The sequence below is a fragment of the Sciurus vulgaris genome (genome assembly GCF_902686455.1).
Source record: "Sciurus vulgaris genome assembly, chromosome: 12".
NCBI classification, from domain to species: Eukaryota; Metazoa; Chordata; class Mammalia; order Rodentia; family Sciuridae; genus Sciurus; species Sciurus vulgaris.
The window spans coordinates 79,636,012-79,652,765 of record NC_136473.1 but is presented as its reverse complement, the minus strand read 5'-3'; the positions used below and the strand labels follow the sequence as shown (position 1 = coordinate 79,652,765).

The window sequence follows — 16,754 nt, the reverse complement described above, 5'->3', positions numbered from 1 at the left end:
ATCAGTACTCTGTTCTTTTCCATTCAAAGGCATTTTATTGCCTTCGAGTCTTGCTGAACTGCCTGGTAACTGAGACAGACTCCCCTTCCCTGCCGGGGCTAGGGGGATACAGGGTGTGGGGCTGAGGCCTGTGGCCCTGAGAGACTTGCTGCTTTTTCCTGTCTGCCCTGACCCATGCTGCCCACAGCTTTGGTCCCACTGGGGCTCAGTGAATGTGGACACTTTTCCTGGGAAATCCAGCTTGTCATTTCCTGATGAATGGGCAAACTTGCATTGTTCATAATTGATCTCTAGATGTCATTTTAAAAGGCAGTGGGTTAGTGTATTTTTAAATGAATGAGAACCTGGTGAGCTTTACCAAGCCCAATGTGTGAAAAGCCCTGGGGGAGGGGACCAGGCCTTTCCTCAGGGAGTCCCTACTCTGCCTAGGGGAGAACAAAGCCCTTTTCCCTACCTTTAGGTGGCCTTGGGTGGGGAGACATGGATGAGGCCAAGTCAGACTGAAGTTTAGATCCTGATTCTGTTGCTTCTGAGCTGTGTGTGATTTCTGGCAAATACCAGGGCCTTTTTTTTTTGGGGGGGGGGGCTGGGGATTGAACTCAGAGGCACTCTACCACTGAGCTACATCCCCAGTCCTTTTTATTTATTTATTTTGAGACAAGGTCTTGCCAAGTTGCTGAGGCTAGTCTTGCATTTGTGATCCTCCTCCCTCAGCCTCCCAAAGCACTGGGATTGCAGGCGTGTGCTACCATGACTGGCTCAGCACTTTCTTAAAGCCTATTTTTTTTCTCCTACGAAGTAAGTAAAGAATAATACCTGGGGCTGGGGAGATAGCTCAGTCCGTAGAGTGTTTGCCTTGCAAGCACAAGGCCCTGGGTTTGATCCCCAGCACCACAAAAAAAAGAAAAAAGAAAAAAAAAAAGAATAATACCTGCCTCACGAGGATGAAGAGGTTCCATGAAGTCCAGGGCCATTCCACGTTGAGGCTTGTCCTGTAATGGGCATGGGATGTGGGAGGCAGTGACTCCCTGGTGTCAGAAGCTTGGCCTCTGTAGGATCCTGGGGAAAAGGGGCTCTCCAGACCATGTTGGGGACAGACACCATCATCTAGGACCCCTCCCTCAACTTCCCAATGTTCCCTCCGTTGCAACAAGCAGATGCACTGTGTGATCCTGGCCAAGTTACTAAGCTTCTTGGTGGTTCAGCTTCCTTACTGACAAATGCCATCAATAGCAGTGCCCGTGTGTGAGTACCTAAAAAGGCTATGTAAAGACGCCCTAGAGCTGGGTGCAGTGGTGCACACCTGTAATCCCAGCAGCTCAGGAGGCTGAGGCAGGAGGACTGCAAGTTCAAGGCCAGCCTCAGCAATTTAGCAAGACCCTAAGCACTTAGTGAAACCCTGTCTCAAGATAAAAAGGACTGGGGATGTGGTTAAGTGCCCCTGGCTTCAATTCCTGTAACCAAAAAAGTACATAAATAAAATAAAAAGGACTGGGGAACTAGTTCAGTGGTAAAGCACCCCTGGGTTCAATTCCCAGTACCAAAAGAAAAAAAATCGCCTAGAACCGTGTCTAGCACATAGGGGGCTCATCCAGGGGTTTGCGGCTGTGGTTTGTGACTGTGACTATACTCTGCTATTGGAGTGACTGCTTTCCTAGAAGAAACCAGGATGAGAGCTGCTGTCCCAAGTGTTCCAGAGCCTTGAAGCAGGGCAGAGTTGCCGAATGGAGATGGGCTAGGGTGTGGACCCTGCCATGCTGGTCCCAGGGTGCAGCACAGAAAGGAGAAGTGACTCTCATGAGCCAGCTACAAGCAGAGTGTTGCCAGGTGTGACAGAAATGACAGTCTGACTCAAAACCACTGCCTTTTCTGTGCATCCTAAACTAAGGGGGGCTATCCTCGCAGAGGAGAGCCAATTTTTATAAAACCAATGGAATTCATGGAGTTGGGACCGCCTTGAGGCGGGAAACCACCACATTCACAAAACCCACTACTGGGTTCTGAATTTCAATAATTCATAATAATAAACAGCTTTTAACTAACCTTTGGACTCAGTGTTCGGGTGGCCGCCTGCAAGAGCCTGGCAGGAAGTGAAGGCGGCAAGGGTGTGTGGGGGATGCCCTCCCTGTGACCATGGTGACAGGCCAGCTGGAGGCAGGGAGAGGCCTTGCCTGCTGGCTGTCCCTGTGACATGCAGCAGTGGGAAGTAGCCTCTTCAGAGATCCTTGTGCTGTGGTTTTGGACTTGGAGTCAGGTGGACCTTGGGAGGGAGTCCACTTCCATTCCTTGGCTTTTGTTTCCTCATCTGTAAAGTGGCTTTGGCCACTGCAGAAGGTACCTGTGAAGCGCTAAGCTTTCCATGGCTCAATATATGGCGGGAACCGTCATCATCTTGCTGCTAAGGGGCTTTATGCAGGGCTTGCCCTGGGCTACACCCGAAGGTGGAAATCAGGGGCTTAGTAACACTTTAATCTCCACAGCATCAAAGTCCTGGGAATCTCCTCCACCTATAATTTTGTCTGTGGAAGAAGTAATAATTCACGTCCTGTACAAATGGAAAAACAGGCCTGGGAGGCTAGGTGATTTGTCCCAGGCTTCACTTCGTGTTAAAGGCGTCCAAATCCCTGACATGCGTAGGGAGGCTTTATAAACCATCTAGTGTACCATGTGCTGTGACATTTAGAAAATAACCAAGGCCCCTGGTGATCGGGTGGTATGTATGTTGACTTCCGTTTTACAGATGGTAAAATGGAGGCTTAGACTTTCGGCAGAGTTGAGGCTCATTCTCTGGCCTTCTGCTCTCTCTACCACACTCAGAACTATTACTGGATCCTTCTCGATCCTTTACAATTAGTTTTCCTCCCTACAGGCAGATCTGTTAGGGTGGGTGGTCATGAGCTGGGAGGGAGAGGGTTAAATTCTTCCTCAGTGCAGAGCTGATTTTGAGCTGGGCGCCTCCAGTGACCCCATCATTGACCCCCTTCCCTTGGGTCAGGTCTGCAGGCTGTGGGGGAAGGGAAGCAGCACGGTGGTGGCAGAGGGAAGGCCTGGGGAGGGCCAGCCCTGAGGGTCGCCCATCCCTCTCCCTCCTTGGACAAAGATGAACAAAGATGCTGGTGGCTTTTCCATCCTCCCTAGGAAATCCCTCGGGCCCCCTGGGGTGGGCTGCCATCGGTGTGGCCTGCACTCTTAATGAAGCCGCAGAGTACAGGCCGCTCTCTAGACACAGGAAACCCTGTGATGTCTGCTTGTGGAGTGGGAACCGGGAGAGTTCACCAGAGAAGCACCAAGTGGAAAATCAGAAAATGAGAATGTCGAATGAACCTTAGGGCCAGCGGGCCTTTGGGGAGCCTGTCATTCACTGAGAAGGACAGGATGCTTTGGGTGGGCCACAGAAGCCAGTGTCTGTGACCTCAAGTGGATTATGCCCTGCACCCTGGGAGGGCCGCCCTGCTCCCCTCTTGCAGACCTACCAGAGGAGAGTGTCAGGCTGGACCATGGTCCTGTGTCCTCTCCAGGCAGCGGACGCCCCTGGAGGAAACCTCACTCTGCTGCCCAGGGTTGTACAGCACCCCAGGGGCTGATCTTTGCTGGAAGCCAGGCATCTGCCCTGTGCTTGCTTTGAAATCCCCTCTTGAATAGGGACATGTGAGGAAAGGATTTCTAGGAAAGCCATGGCCTGACTTTAAGGGACAACCAAACTTCTTCCTGTATCCCTAGCTTCCTGCCCACCAGGTCCCTTGACTCTGCTGAGGAATCCTAAACACACCTTGCCGCTGGGTTGCAGGTGGAAGCCTTTAATTGTTCCTAGAGGTGAGGGAGGTAGTGAGGGAAGACCTGGCTGGCCCGGCGGGTCTGGCATTGGCCAACTCTAGACACTTCAATTAGTGACTTTAATTATGGGCTGTGAGTAGGGGCTGTCCCCAGGCAGCACTGCTTCCCTCCCTGATGCCCACCTAGGGTAGTCACCAGTCTGCCATTAAAGGTACCATGAAAGTAAACTACTAGCAGTTTCTTGTTCTTCATTTAAATGATGTGTTAAAATATACGTAGCATTAAGTTTCCTATTTTAATCATTTTACAGGGTGCAGTTCTGCCAGGCACAGTGACTTATCTTCATCCCAGCAACTTAGGAGGCTGAGGCAGGAGGATTGCAATTTTCAGGCCAGTCTGGGCAACTTAGCAAGACCCTGTCTCAAAATAAAAAGTAAAAAGGGGGCTGGGGATATAGCTCAGTTGGTAGAGTGCTTGACTTGCAAGCACAAGGCCCTGGGTTCAATCCCCAGCACCGCAAAAAAAAAAAAAAAAAAAAAGTAAAAAGGGCTGAGGATGTGGCTCAGTGGTAGAACACCCCCACCCCTGCAGCCTCAATCCCTAGTACCTCCAAAAAAGTAAGTACGATGAAGTTCAAGGGCATTAGGTACATTGGCATTGCTGTGCAGCCATCCCTACCATCCAGCCACAGAACTTACTCTTCCAAACTGAAACTCAGTACCCATTCAACAAGTCTCTGTTCCTCCCTCCTCCTGGACCCTGATAACCTCGATTCTCTTTTCTGTTCCCTTGAATTTAACTATTTTAAGTACCTCGTAAGTGGAATCCTGTTTCAAGTTCCATCCATGTTGTAACGTGTCAAGATTTCCTTCCTCTTTAAGGCGAATCATACGGTGTGTGTATGCGTGCATCCCATTTTGCTGATCTCTTCATCTGTTGATAGACACTTGGGTTGTTCCTTTCTTTTGTCTATCAAGAATACCCTTGTCATGAACATGGATGTGTAAATATTTCTTCAAGACTCTGCTTTCAATGCTTATGGGTAAATGCCCAGGAGTGGGATTGCTGGGTCAGAGGTAAATTTTTTTTAAAGTACCAGGGATTGAACCCGGGGACGTTTAACCCCAGAGACACATCTCCAGCCCTTTTTATATTTTATTAGACACAGGGTCACGCTAAGTTGCTCAGGGCCTTGCTAAGTTACTGAGGCTGGCTTTGAACTCGCAATCCTCCTGCCTCAGCCTCCTGAGCTGCTTGGATTACAGGTGTAATGGACCCCCATGCCTGGTTCATAGGGTAATTCTGTGTTTAAATTTTTTGAGGAGTTGCCATGCTGTTTTCCACAATGGCAGTTCTCTCATCTTAGTCAATACTTATTTCCTTTCTCCTTTTCCTCTCCTCCACCTTCTTTTTTCTGGGGTGGGTGGTGGTAATGGCCATTCTAGTGGGTATGGAGTCTCACTGTGGTTCTCTATCATTTTTTTTTTTTTTTTTTTTTTTGCTTTGTTTGTTTTCAGTACTGAGGATTGAACCCAGTACTCCCAGTACTACCTCTGAGCCATATCCTCAGCCTTTTTAGTTTTTATTTTATTTTGAGACAGGGTCTAAGTTGCCTAGAAAATTTGCTATCCCCTGACTTCAGCCTCCCGAGTAACTGGGAGTAGCTAGGATTACAGGTGTGTGCCACCATGTCCCGTGGTTCTTTGTTTTTTCAAGGGGAAATTAAGGTCCCAGGAACCCAAAGTCATGGCTCCCTATTGTAGAAGCAGGCAGGCTTTGGGTCGAAGCTTCCAGGCCCTGCTCATGGCTTTGATCCTCCATCTTGGCTTCCATCCTCCACCTAAAGCCTTTTTGCTACTTTTGTCCCCGATCCATCAGAGGAGGCAGGTGAAGTCCACTGGCTGTCAGGGACCCTGCTTTCCTGTCAAAGTGGCAAAATGACTGAGACCCTATAGATGGGACCTTGGGGGAGGAGGAGGGGTCAGTAATGTGAGATCCGAAGAGCTGAATCATTCCACCAGGGGGAATGGGGTAAAGTAAATTATGGTGGAAGTCAACCAGCCATTAAAAATGGCTTTCCAGAGCGAGGGGTGTAGCTTGGTAGTAGAGCTCCTGCCTAGCAGGCATGGGGCCCTGGATTCAGTCCCCAGACACACACACACACACACACACACACACACACACACACAGGCTTTCCAAAGAATTTTTAATAATATCTAATTTGTAGGAACATGAAAAGTCCCCAGATATACAATTAAGTGAGGATAAAGAAACAGGATAAAAAACTTGCTTGTGAGCTCCTCAATGGTGAGAAAGAAAACTACGTTCAGAGAAAAGTTTGATGGAAATATGTCCATGATCGGCGCCACCTCCAGATTGATGAGAAATGAGTGACTTTTTAAATTTTTCTGTACTCTAAATTTTGCAGATTTTCTATAGTGAACACATATTCCTTTTATAGTCAGAAAAATTTGAAAAGAAAATAAAAGCGACTGCCCCCGTTCATTAGGCACATGTGTTGCAAGCACACAGCTCTGGCGGATGTGCTGACAGCCATGCTGAGGGGAGAGGTAGCTGGGAGAAGTGGTGAGTGTGAGGCAGGTTGCCCGGCCAGCCCTGGGCCCTCCAGAGTGCTTGCCGCCTTTCATCTGAGTTTGCTGGGAAAGGTGCTGTGGGTAGGACCCTGGCTTTGAATCCCTTTGTCCCTGCAAGGCACGTGGACAGGTCACGTTGAGCTCCCCACCTGCACTTACCTGGTCTCTCGTCATGGCTGGCAGGATCGAGTGAATCCTGCATCCTGTAAAACCAGGGTCTTTCTGCCCAAGCTTGTCTTTGACTTTCCTTGTATCAATTGAACCAGGACCAAGGGCCTAGTTCCCTTGAACCATCCTGGGAGCATGAGTGGCCAAACAGGCGGGGGTTAGGGGCAGGTGATGGAGCCTCCAGAAGATGATTTCCTTGGCCCTTGGGACCTCTGACACGTGTGACAGAAGCCACCCACTACCTTCCACTGCTTAAAGAAGAGACTCAGGCTGGGATGTAGCTCAGTGGTAGAACACTTGCCTAGCATGCATGAGGCTGTAGGTTCCGTCCAGCACCACAAAAATAAAAGAGAAAAGGAGAGACTCATCAGTTGGTCTCTGGGTTCTGCTTCTTGGTTGCCACTTCCTGACTATGATCACGGGGCCGATGGACTAACCTCCTTAAGCCTTTGTCCTCATCAGTAAAACAGATCACTCATAGTCACTAGTTCACAGAGTTGATGAAGTAATAGAGCTGAAGCACCATAAATGGCACTTTGCACATTGTGTATTTGATTCCTGTCATCTGGTTGAGAACTGGATTCTGGTGCAAGACTGCTGAGGCTCAAATCCCCTCACGGTCTCAGTTTTTCCACCTGTAAAATGGACATAAACATTACCTACCTCGGATGATATTTGTGAAGGTTAAATAAATTAACATAAGTGAAAAGGATTCCGACAGCACCCAGCACGTGGTAAACATGGTAAGCAGTGCTTGGTGCATGGGATCTTCAGCAATACATGCCAGTTTTATGTGGCTGGCATCTGCCAGTTCATCTGATTGTCCCAAGGGTCCCCTCTGATTGGCTGGTGCCCATTACTCATTAAATATTTTGAATGTCATTGTTATTTCTTCTTAGTGTTGTGAGCTTCACATGTTGAGATCCTCCCCCGCTGAATTCGCCCATGTTGGGGTGGTCCTGCCTCAGTTTCCAAAGGGTCCTAGTGATGGAAAGTGGGGTCCAAGGCAGACCTGGGGACGACTGGCTGCCCTGAAGATTGTTTGTTGAGAATTGTAGATGAAATCTAAGTGATGCAAGACTGTGGTACCGCTCTCCTCCCCTGGCTTCTGTCTTTTTAAAAAGGAGCCAAAAGCAAGAAGAAGAAGGGGAGGGGGGGGGAACCCAACCACCCATAAATAAAGGGGGCCGTGAAAGTAACAAAAAGAAAGAAGAAGCCTTGCCTCTGTGGCTGCCGATGGGGTAGATAATGGGAGAGGAAATGTGGCCCTTGCGGAGCAAAATCACGGAACACTTTGTTCACTGGAAGAGCAAATGCTGTGCCCGCAGAGCTGCTCAGGTGGGCTTCCTGGGGAGCGAGCTTGGCTTGGGGGAGATGGTGGCGGTTAGGCCTGGGCGGGAAGAGGGGAGGCGAGCGGGAAGCCACAGACCTAGAGAGGCCCGAGCATCTAGGTCCAGCCCCTGGGCTTGGCCACATGAGTGAGGTACTCGAGCCAGATGCCCGGACCCCCTGGGAATCTTCTCTCCAGGTGGGTCTTCTGCAAGCCTTAGGGAGATCATCCCAGGGAGGGAGGAGAGGATGAGGCCAAAGTGTATTTGCAGATGAGCCATATGCCACCTTTGGGTCTCAAGCCTGGGCTCCTGCCTGTGCTGCCTGGTGGCTTTCTTGGTGACCGGCATCTACTGACTTTTTGTTCTTTTTGGCTTCACTTACCCATTTCAATTGCTGGCCCATTTTCTTACCCCATCTATGGAGGGCGCCTGAGGCAGGAACTAGAAAAAAGTGAGGTCCCTTTTCTAAGCCTTCGGGGACTCCAGGATGCTACCGGGGAGTGGACTGTGGGTTCATGTGGGTGCAGAAGGTGATTATTTAAAATGCCTTTAAGAATGGCCTTGGGAGCTGGGCATAGTGGTGCATGCTTGTAATCCCAGGGGCTCCGGAGTCTGAGGCAGGAGGATTGCCAAGTGCCGATCCATGTTATACCAGGCACGTGCTGAGCATTTTGGATACATTAACTTAACAATTCTTTGGCAGCCCCGCCACAGATGGAGACTTGGGTGTGAAGAGGTACGGCCTGGAGCATCCACTGGACTGCTTAGAGCAGGGTTGAGTCAGGTGACTCCCCACTTGCTGCCCTGGACCCTCTCAATCTAGATTACGGCAATAATGCCATCACAGCTGTTGAGCTGTGTGCCAGGTGCCGGGCTTTGCCTATTATCTCATTTACTTCTGGAAGCCACATTAGGGGGTATGTATGACTTGTCCCACTTATAGACGAAGGAAGTAGCCGGCTTAGAGGGGTAAACACATTGACCGTAAGAAGGGTGCTGGGTTTCCACCAGCTCCACAGGTCCCCGGAGTCTCCACTTCACCCTGTACCATTCGAGTTTGGTCTTGATGGCTTAGCCTTGTCACTGAGCAGAAGCCAAATGCCGCCCAGCTTACCCTGGTACCATCTAGTAAAAATGAGATTTGGTGGCTAAACGTGGCTGTTGGTGGACTGATTTTGCTTGTCCTTTTCCCAGTCTGTGGTCACCCTCTGTCCCCACTTTCTGCTCTGCTCCTAGGATTGGCGGGGGGCATCACAGAGGTCAAAATGGAACAGCCCTTAATCCTCCTGAGCTCCAGAGGGAATAAGGGAGCTCGGAGGGGGCTGCAGAGCTTGTGGGACATCAGGCAGGCGGGGAAGGGAAGGCCAGATAAGCCATGGCACCGAGTAAGGGGTTTCCTGGGCACACTTGTGTCCCTTCTGGGGGCCCAACCGGTGTCAGGCCTTGCCAGGGGAGATTCCAGGTTGTTGGGGACACCAAAAGGACATTTGGGACAACAGACATCCTAAGTAGGGGGCGTGCAATACACAGTGCCAAAGATAAGGACATGCCCAGTGGTCCTGCAGGTGTGGGCCTTGTCGTTGACTATGTGCGAGTCAGGGGGCAAGCTCAGGGGGCAAGCATTATTCGCTCTTTACGGACACAGTCCTGTTCAGTTCTGGTAATTCTATGAGGTAGGCATTTTTATTCCATTTTCTTTTATGATTTTAATTTTTTCTTCTTTTTTTTCTTTGTTTTTTTGCGGCGCTAGGGATCCTAGGATTCATGTACACTAAGCAAGCACTCTACCACAGAGCCTGGGAACAAGGCCTGTTCATTCCATTTAGAGGAGAGAGATGTGACACGTCCCCATGGTCACACAGCTAGTAGTATGTGGTGGAGCCAGGCTGGAAGCACAAGTCCGTGTGACACAAGGTCCACTTTGCTGTGGCTGGGCCAGCCTTGTGATGAGCACGCTTACCCACCTCCAGAGGAGCCTGGGGCAGCTGTCCTGCTGCTGGTCTCTGGGAGGCAGGCAGGACTCGGTTTCTCCTGCTGTCCCCCCACAGCAGGCTTCTCATCCCAGATCAGCAAGCAAGCAGTGAGGCCTGCCGTGGACCCGCTGGTCAGTTCCCGCTGACGCTACCTAGAGGTAGCCTCAGGTGGCACAGGTGGAGGACTCCGCCCCACCACGCTGTCCTGCTGTCCTGCTGCCAGTTGCAAGCCAATTGTTTTTCCCATGCTTCTGAGTGACTGGCTGTAAACCCCGGTTCCCACGACCGCCTCCTTGAGTTTCTTAAATATCCTAGAGAGGCTCACAGAGCTCCAGAGACACTTCGCTTCCATTGACTGGTTTATTAGAAGGATGTGACAGAGGACACAGATGGAGAGATGCCTGGGGAGATGGCCGAGTGAGAAGGGTGCAAAGCTTCTACCATCTCTCCAGGCGCAATGCCCTCCAAGACTCTCCGGGAGGTCAGCTATCCAGAAACTCCCAGACCTGTCCTTTGGGGATTTTAGGGAGTCTTCCGCTACAGTTACACAGCCATCATGTCCTCCACGGGATCAGTTTACCTTCAGTCCCCTCTCCTCCCCAACCCTGGGGGGTGGGGCTGAAAGTCCCAACTTCTAATCCTATTTTGGTCCTTCCCACATCCCAGAGCTACCCAGGGGTTGCCAGCCTCAGTCAGCTAATTAACATAAAAAAGACATTTATAGGAGCTGTAAGCCAGGAGACTGGATGAAGATCAAACATAGTTTATATCTCAATACTAACAGGAGGACAAGAAATCCGTCCTGCTGTAGCACGCCCCACCTTCCCTGAACGTAGGTACTCTACACCAGACCTTTTTTTTTTTGGGGGTACTGGGGGTTGAACCCAGGGACGTTTAACCACTGAGCCACATCCCCAGCCCTTTTTATTTTTTATTTTGAAGATAGGGTTTTGCTAAGTTACTGAGGTTGGCCTTGAGCTTGTGATCCTCCTGTCACTGGGGCTGGGATTACAGGCATACACCAGCACCAGGCCTGGGCCCGGCACCATATTGTTGAATTGTCCACCTTAACTTCGAATCACCAAGCAGGGATTGGAACCCCATTTGACACCTAAAGAAGCTAAGTTTTGAGAGGTGGATTCTTTCCCTCAGGTTCCCAAAGCTGTCTTGGTTTTCTTTTGATCAATTTTCCTTGGCCATGATTCAAGTCAAAAACACCTGGTATCCTATAAATGGCGAAAACTGGCCCGGCTGTCTTTGCTGGGCCAGAACCTAACATCTGGGGTAGAGAGAGAGAGAGTGGCCACGCATTAGCTGATAGGTGATAAGATGTGGGTCTGGGCGTCAGTGAGGCCTGGTTCAGATGCCCCTGCTGTCTCTGTGCCTTCTCATCCCTTGGTGAATGCTCAGGGCTGTCCCCACAGGGTCTTTGACAGGGCCCATCAGGCTCTGCTGCACAATTTGGTGCTGGCCCTGGGCTGGGCACTGTCCCTGCCCAGGACACAGGCTTGCCCTGGCCCCTGGAGACAAGGATGGGGCTGCAGCTGCCTCGGTAGACTATTGGGGTTCAGGAGTGCCTAGAGACAGTCAGGTCCTGAAGGCAGAGAGGCCCTCTGCATCGAGTTGGGAGCCTCAACGCTTTCAAGCTCTCCTCTCTGTCCTTGAAGCTCCCCCTGGGGTTGGGGCAGGACCTAAGTGCTGCAGATGCCCCAAGGGCGGCAGGTGCCGGAAGACCAGGTGGGAGGCAGGTGGAAACCTCACAGGTACAGCCTCTCCCAGGCTTTTTCTTTCGCACCCTCGACCCCTCGCACCCTCGAACCCTCGGATCCATGTCAGGCAAGTGCCAGCAGCTGTGGAAGATCAGTCAGGGGCCGGACTTCCGTGGCACTGGTGCTGCTGGCGGGGAGGACACCTCGTCTGCTCAGGTGAATGCCACCTAGGGCCTGGGAGTGTTGCCAGTGCCCCTGAGCCAGGTAGACCAGGCCAGACCTGGGTTGGCTACCCGGCAGGCCCACGGAGACTGGAAAGGGAGAGGGGACTCTCAGGAAAGCTTTGTCCCAAGCCTGCAGCCAGCCCAGCTCCTAGTTCTGAGTAAACACAGAGATAGGATCGGGCGTAGCCAGGAAGGGTGGCAGGGTGCGGCCTGTGAGAAGAATGGCAGGATGTGGCACTAGGGCACTGCTCTGGGCACCCACGCCTTGGACTATTGTTTAGGGCAGCCTGAGGCTCTCAACTCTCTGGGGCTTTGAGAGGAAGTGACATTCCCCGGGGACCTGGGCCCTGCCCCGCCCCTGCTGCACAGAGCTGCGATCTCCTTCCCTTCCTTCCTTGCCCATGCCCCTTGGCACCAGGCACCCTGGGCTGGCTGGGAGTGGGAGCCCACAGAGGGGGTTTGCTGTGAGGCCGGGCTGAAGGGTCTGCCTGTCTGTTCAGTCTATCTTCCTGTACCCTGGGGTCTGAGTCACGGTCATGCTGTGATGACTGGAATTTATCTCTCTGCATCTAGATGTTTTGGGGGGAGGGGTGCAGTAATGGAGGGAGGAAGGGCTCAGAGTGAAGACTCCTTTGATTCCAATCCAGCAGGGTCTGTCGCTGACTGATTAGAGGAGGAAGTGGCTGATGACTTGTTTGGGGTGGAAGGGGGCTCAGTGTGTGCACCTGTGTGGGGGGTGGGGTATTAGAGGGGCCCAGATTGTTGATTGGGGGTGGAGATTGGCACCTGGCCTCTGCTCTGTCACATAGAGGTTGCACCCTGAGCCAGGGGCCCTCCTTGGAAGTACCTCTCTATACTTGACCCAGGCGCAGGGTTTGGGGGCCCCAGGGTCTGGCAGGCACCAGCTCAGAGACTCAAGGCTTTGAGCATCAAGGATGAAGATGGTCAGAGCCCTCTCCTCCTAGGGATGCTCAGGTAAGATATGGCCGAGGAGAAAGGCGGGCAGAAGAAGGCCTGAGGTGGGTTCCCAAGAGGGGTGGGAGGGCAGAGCGGGGATGTTCGCGTCCCAGCTGGTGAAAGGTCCTCTGACTACATAGTCCTAAAGCAACACTGCCATCAAGCCACATGAACTTGACATCTCTAGACCTCAGTTTCTCTGTTTATGAAATTCGTGTAATGTTGGGCAAGAGGGAGGAGACAGGCAGACAGGAGCACGTCCATCGGAGCAGGGAGCTGCCAGAGGGGTCCTGTGGTTATGGCCCCTGACCAGGACTTGGGACATCAGATTAGGGTGGGCACTGGGGGAGCTCAGTAACCCCTGTCTCCTGTGGGCTGAGGCCTTTCTGGGCATTTGGGGAGAGCGGGGGTTGTGGTCCATGACCTTAAAACCTCCTGAGAAACCATGTGGATAATTGAAGCAGAGAGCATGCTTTGTAAGGAAGGGGTAAAGGAAATTGAGGGTTTAAAAAAAAAAATCCCTGGGAAAGAAGAGATTTAAGGGAGGACTTCAACAGTCTTTAAATCCAAAAAGTATAGAAAATGCTTCTTATGTGACCCAAGGTGAAAACAAAAGGAAATGGACTTGCTTTGCTGCTGACAGGGATTTAGGTCACTCATAGGAAGGGCCTAGATCCAAGGAAGAGGTGGCAGAGGATGACTGGGTGTAGGCGAGAGCATCAGCTACCTAATAATGAAAATAAGAGTGCTCGTCACCTATTAGACAACCAGCTCTTCCCTATGCTGTGCTGCTGTCTTGTATGCTACTCCCTTATCATTGGAGTATATTTATTGAACACCTACTATGCTCCAGGCGCTGCGCTAGGCTCTAGGGCTACAATGATGGATAGAAACAGGTTTATTTCCACAGTGCTCTTTGTGGGGTTGGTTCTCCAGCTACTGGGTGAATCCAAAATAAATCAAGCATGTGGAGGTACCATTACCATCTGTGATTGGTCCTTCAAAGGCCAAGTTCAAAGTGCCAGGAGAATGAAAAACAGGTACATTTGATAGGATCTGGGTTGTTAACACAAAACTCACCTCTTCGTATTGGGTTTTCACATTCCCGTTTTACCAAGAAGGAAACAGGCTGAGAGATTAAGTTATGTGCCCAAGACAACACAGCAATTAATGGCCAGCATCGAAATTCAAACGTATCCAGGCCTCAGTATCTGACCCAGAGGCTTTTCTCAGCCATGTGACTCCAAGCATACATGTCCCCTAGAGGTGATACCCAGTGAGGTGCTCCCCAGGAGGGCCTGCCAGGCCTGGCTGTGCCTCTGCTCCACAAAGGTGCCCAGAGGCGGCCAAACAACATGCCATGTGAGCATGACAGGGTCACCTGGTGGGCACCAAGCCCTGATGGACGGACTGATACCTCCGAGCCAGCTTGGGGTGGTCCCCAGGAGCCATTCACTTTGTCCCCAAGGCTGTGCTGGAGGCCAGACCGAGGCATAGGAAGGCCAGGAGGCAGATCCCTGATATGGAGATAATCCACAGCGCTGGCTGCAGGTGGCTGGGCACGGTGGGTTAAATGTTTGTTGCGGTGAAGCCTGGGTAGAAAAGGTTCCTGAGGCTCAGAGCTGGGATTTGTCCTAGAGTTATGCATGGAACCCCTATGCATAACTGAAGAATTTCTAGTGTTTGCATTTAAAAAGTGTAAGAAGAGGCTGGGGAGCCTTGGTGCAGGCCTGTGTGATCCCTTGCAGTTCCAGAGGCTGAGGCAGGAAGATTCCAAGTTCAAAGCCAGTCTCAGCAATTTAGCAAGACCCTAAGCAAATTAGCGAGACCCTGTCTCGAAATATAAAAAAGAGCAGGGGATGTGGCTCAGTGGGTAAGTGCCCTGGGTTCAATCCCCAGAACCAAAAAAAAAAAAAAAAAAAAGTGTAAAAAGAGTTCTTGGGGTTAATTCAGTGACAGAGCCCTTGCCTGTGTGAGGCCCTGGATTCCACCCAGCGCCACAATGAATGAATGAGTGAACAAACAAAAGAAAGAGGTGAAATGAATTTTAAGAGTGTATTTTATCCACCCAAAATATAATTTCACTTTGTAACCGGTAATTATGGCAAGCTAGTTGCATTCTGTCCCGTGTGTCCAACCTGCAGGACCTGGGGTGCCTCCCACTCAGCACATTTCCCCTGGGACTGGCCCACTACAGGTGCTTTGTGGCCCCATGTGGCCAGTGGCGCCCGTCTTGGGCAGTGCGGTTCGATATGATCGCCTCCTCTGCCTCCCTCAGCTCATGGGACCAACAGGCAGTCACCGGCCTCGGCGGCGTCCTGAGGCCTCTGCGCCCGCTCATCTGACCGCGGTGCTTCGGCTGCGGCTACTGCCGTGGCTGCTCCTGGGGTCTCTGGGCTGCATGGAGAAAGGCCAGGAGGTAGGAGCTGGCAGGCCAGGAAGCTGGGGCAGGAAGAAGAAAAGCCTTAGCACCCAAGTCTGCGTGGAGGAGGCGACCCGGTGGCCCTCCTGGTCGCGGTGGGTGTGGGATGAGGTGGCGCAGAGCCGCGGGGATCAGAAGCCCGCAGGCCTGCATTGTGCGCCTGTCACACTTCCTTTGGCTTTATTGCTTTTGTCCAACACCCTATTGTCTGGCTTCCTTTTGTCCCCCTTTCAGCGCCGCTGCCTTTTATTTTCCAGCCAGCCTGGTTGTTTTCATTTCTTTTGTCTGAAGTTCCTGAGAGGAAGGTTTTATTTTCAGCGGTTTGATTAATTCACAGCTTGAGCCCGGGGTTTGTTTGTTATGTAATTGCTGCCCTCAGCTCCGGGATAATACCTCCGCGCCCCACCCCCACGCGCCCCCTCCCGGCCGGATGGGCTGCTGCCTGCTTCCTGGAGCCTCTCCAGGCCCCGGGGCGGGAGGGGACCTCGGCTGGGGTCTCCTGGTCGAGGTGAGCTAGGGCCCACATTTATAGGTAGGCCCTTCTCTTCCCACCCTGCAGTTGGTGCGCTGGGTCCAACACCAGCCCTCAGGGCTCCCTGCACTTTGAAAGTGGGTGGGCAGAGAGTCTGCTCTGGTCTGATCCGTAGGGTGGAATCAAATCAAATGCATATAAGATTTCTAATCTTAGTCGACTATAATGCCCTGTTAATTATTTCACTTAAAACACAGTACATGTGCACTGTCCTGTGTGGCGCCGTAACATTGCATGGGTTGGTACACATGACAAGAAACATTGTGGAATGTATGCAGACAGACACACCTGTGCCCAATTGAGGCACTGTACAAATGCAGTACTCCCTCCCATTCAGTTTTACTTTCTGTGGTTTCAGTTACCCCTGGTCAATCATGATCCAAACATATTAGATGGAAAATTCCAGAAATAAACTATTCATAGGTTTTAAGTTGGGCCCTGATCTGAGTAGCAGGATGAAATCTCAAACTCTCCAGGATGTGAATTATCCCTTGGTCCAGAGTATCCACACTGTATATGCTACCTGCTCATTTGTCACTCAGTAGCCATCTTGGTTATCAGATTGACTATTGTGGCTTCTCAGCTGCACTTATTTACTTGAGCAAAATGGCCCCAAAGTGCAAGGGCAGTGATTTCTGGAATTAGATATGCCAAAGAGAAGCCATGAAGTGGTTCCTTCATTGAGAAGATGAAAATTTCCATTAGAGAAAGATAGAAAAATGTAAAGTTGCTAAGATGTACAGTAAGAATAAATCTTAAATCTATGAAATTATGAAGACAGAAAAAAGTTCATGCTAGTTGCTGTTGCAACTCAGACTCTACAAGTTACAGTCCTAGTGTGGGATGATAAGTGCTTAATTAGGATGTAAAAGGCATTAAGTTTGTTTATATATGTGTAAGAAGCTTCAGTATAGATAGGGTTACCCACAGCCTCAGGCAACCACAAGGAGGTCTTGGAACATATCCCCTGAGGATAAAGGGCTACTTCAGTACCACACTGCACCTGTAGTTGACTGGTACCTACATTGCAACGGGCAGGAGTGCTGGATTCTCTAGAATTTTCTATATAA

The 16,754-nt window shown here is 51.0% G+C and overlaps 1 protein-coding gene across 11 annotated transcripts in view; it reads left to right on the top strand.

Moving 5' to 3' along the window:
* The window catches only part of SOX13 (SRY-box transcription factor 13), a 43,621-nt gene that overhangs the window by 15,151 nt on the left and 11,716 nt on the right, over positions 1 to 16,754 (top strand). The window contains exon 1 of one of the 11 annotated variants that reach the window (XM_079107403.1): positions 12,557 to 12,748. The exons of the other annotated variants lie outside the window; for them this stretch is intronic. Within the exon in view, the coding sequence (XP_078963529.1) occupies positions 12,741 to 12,748 (8 nt within the window). The 5' untranslated portion in view covers positions 12,557 to 12,740. Of the gene's footprint in view, positions 1 to 12,556; positions 12,749 to 16,754 lie in introns of those variants that run through there. 11 annotated transcript variants of the gene reach the window in all.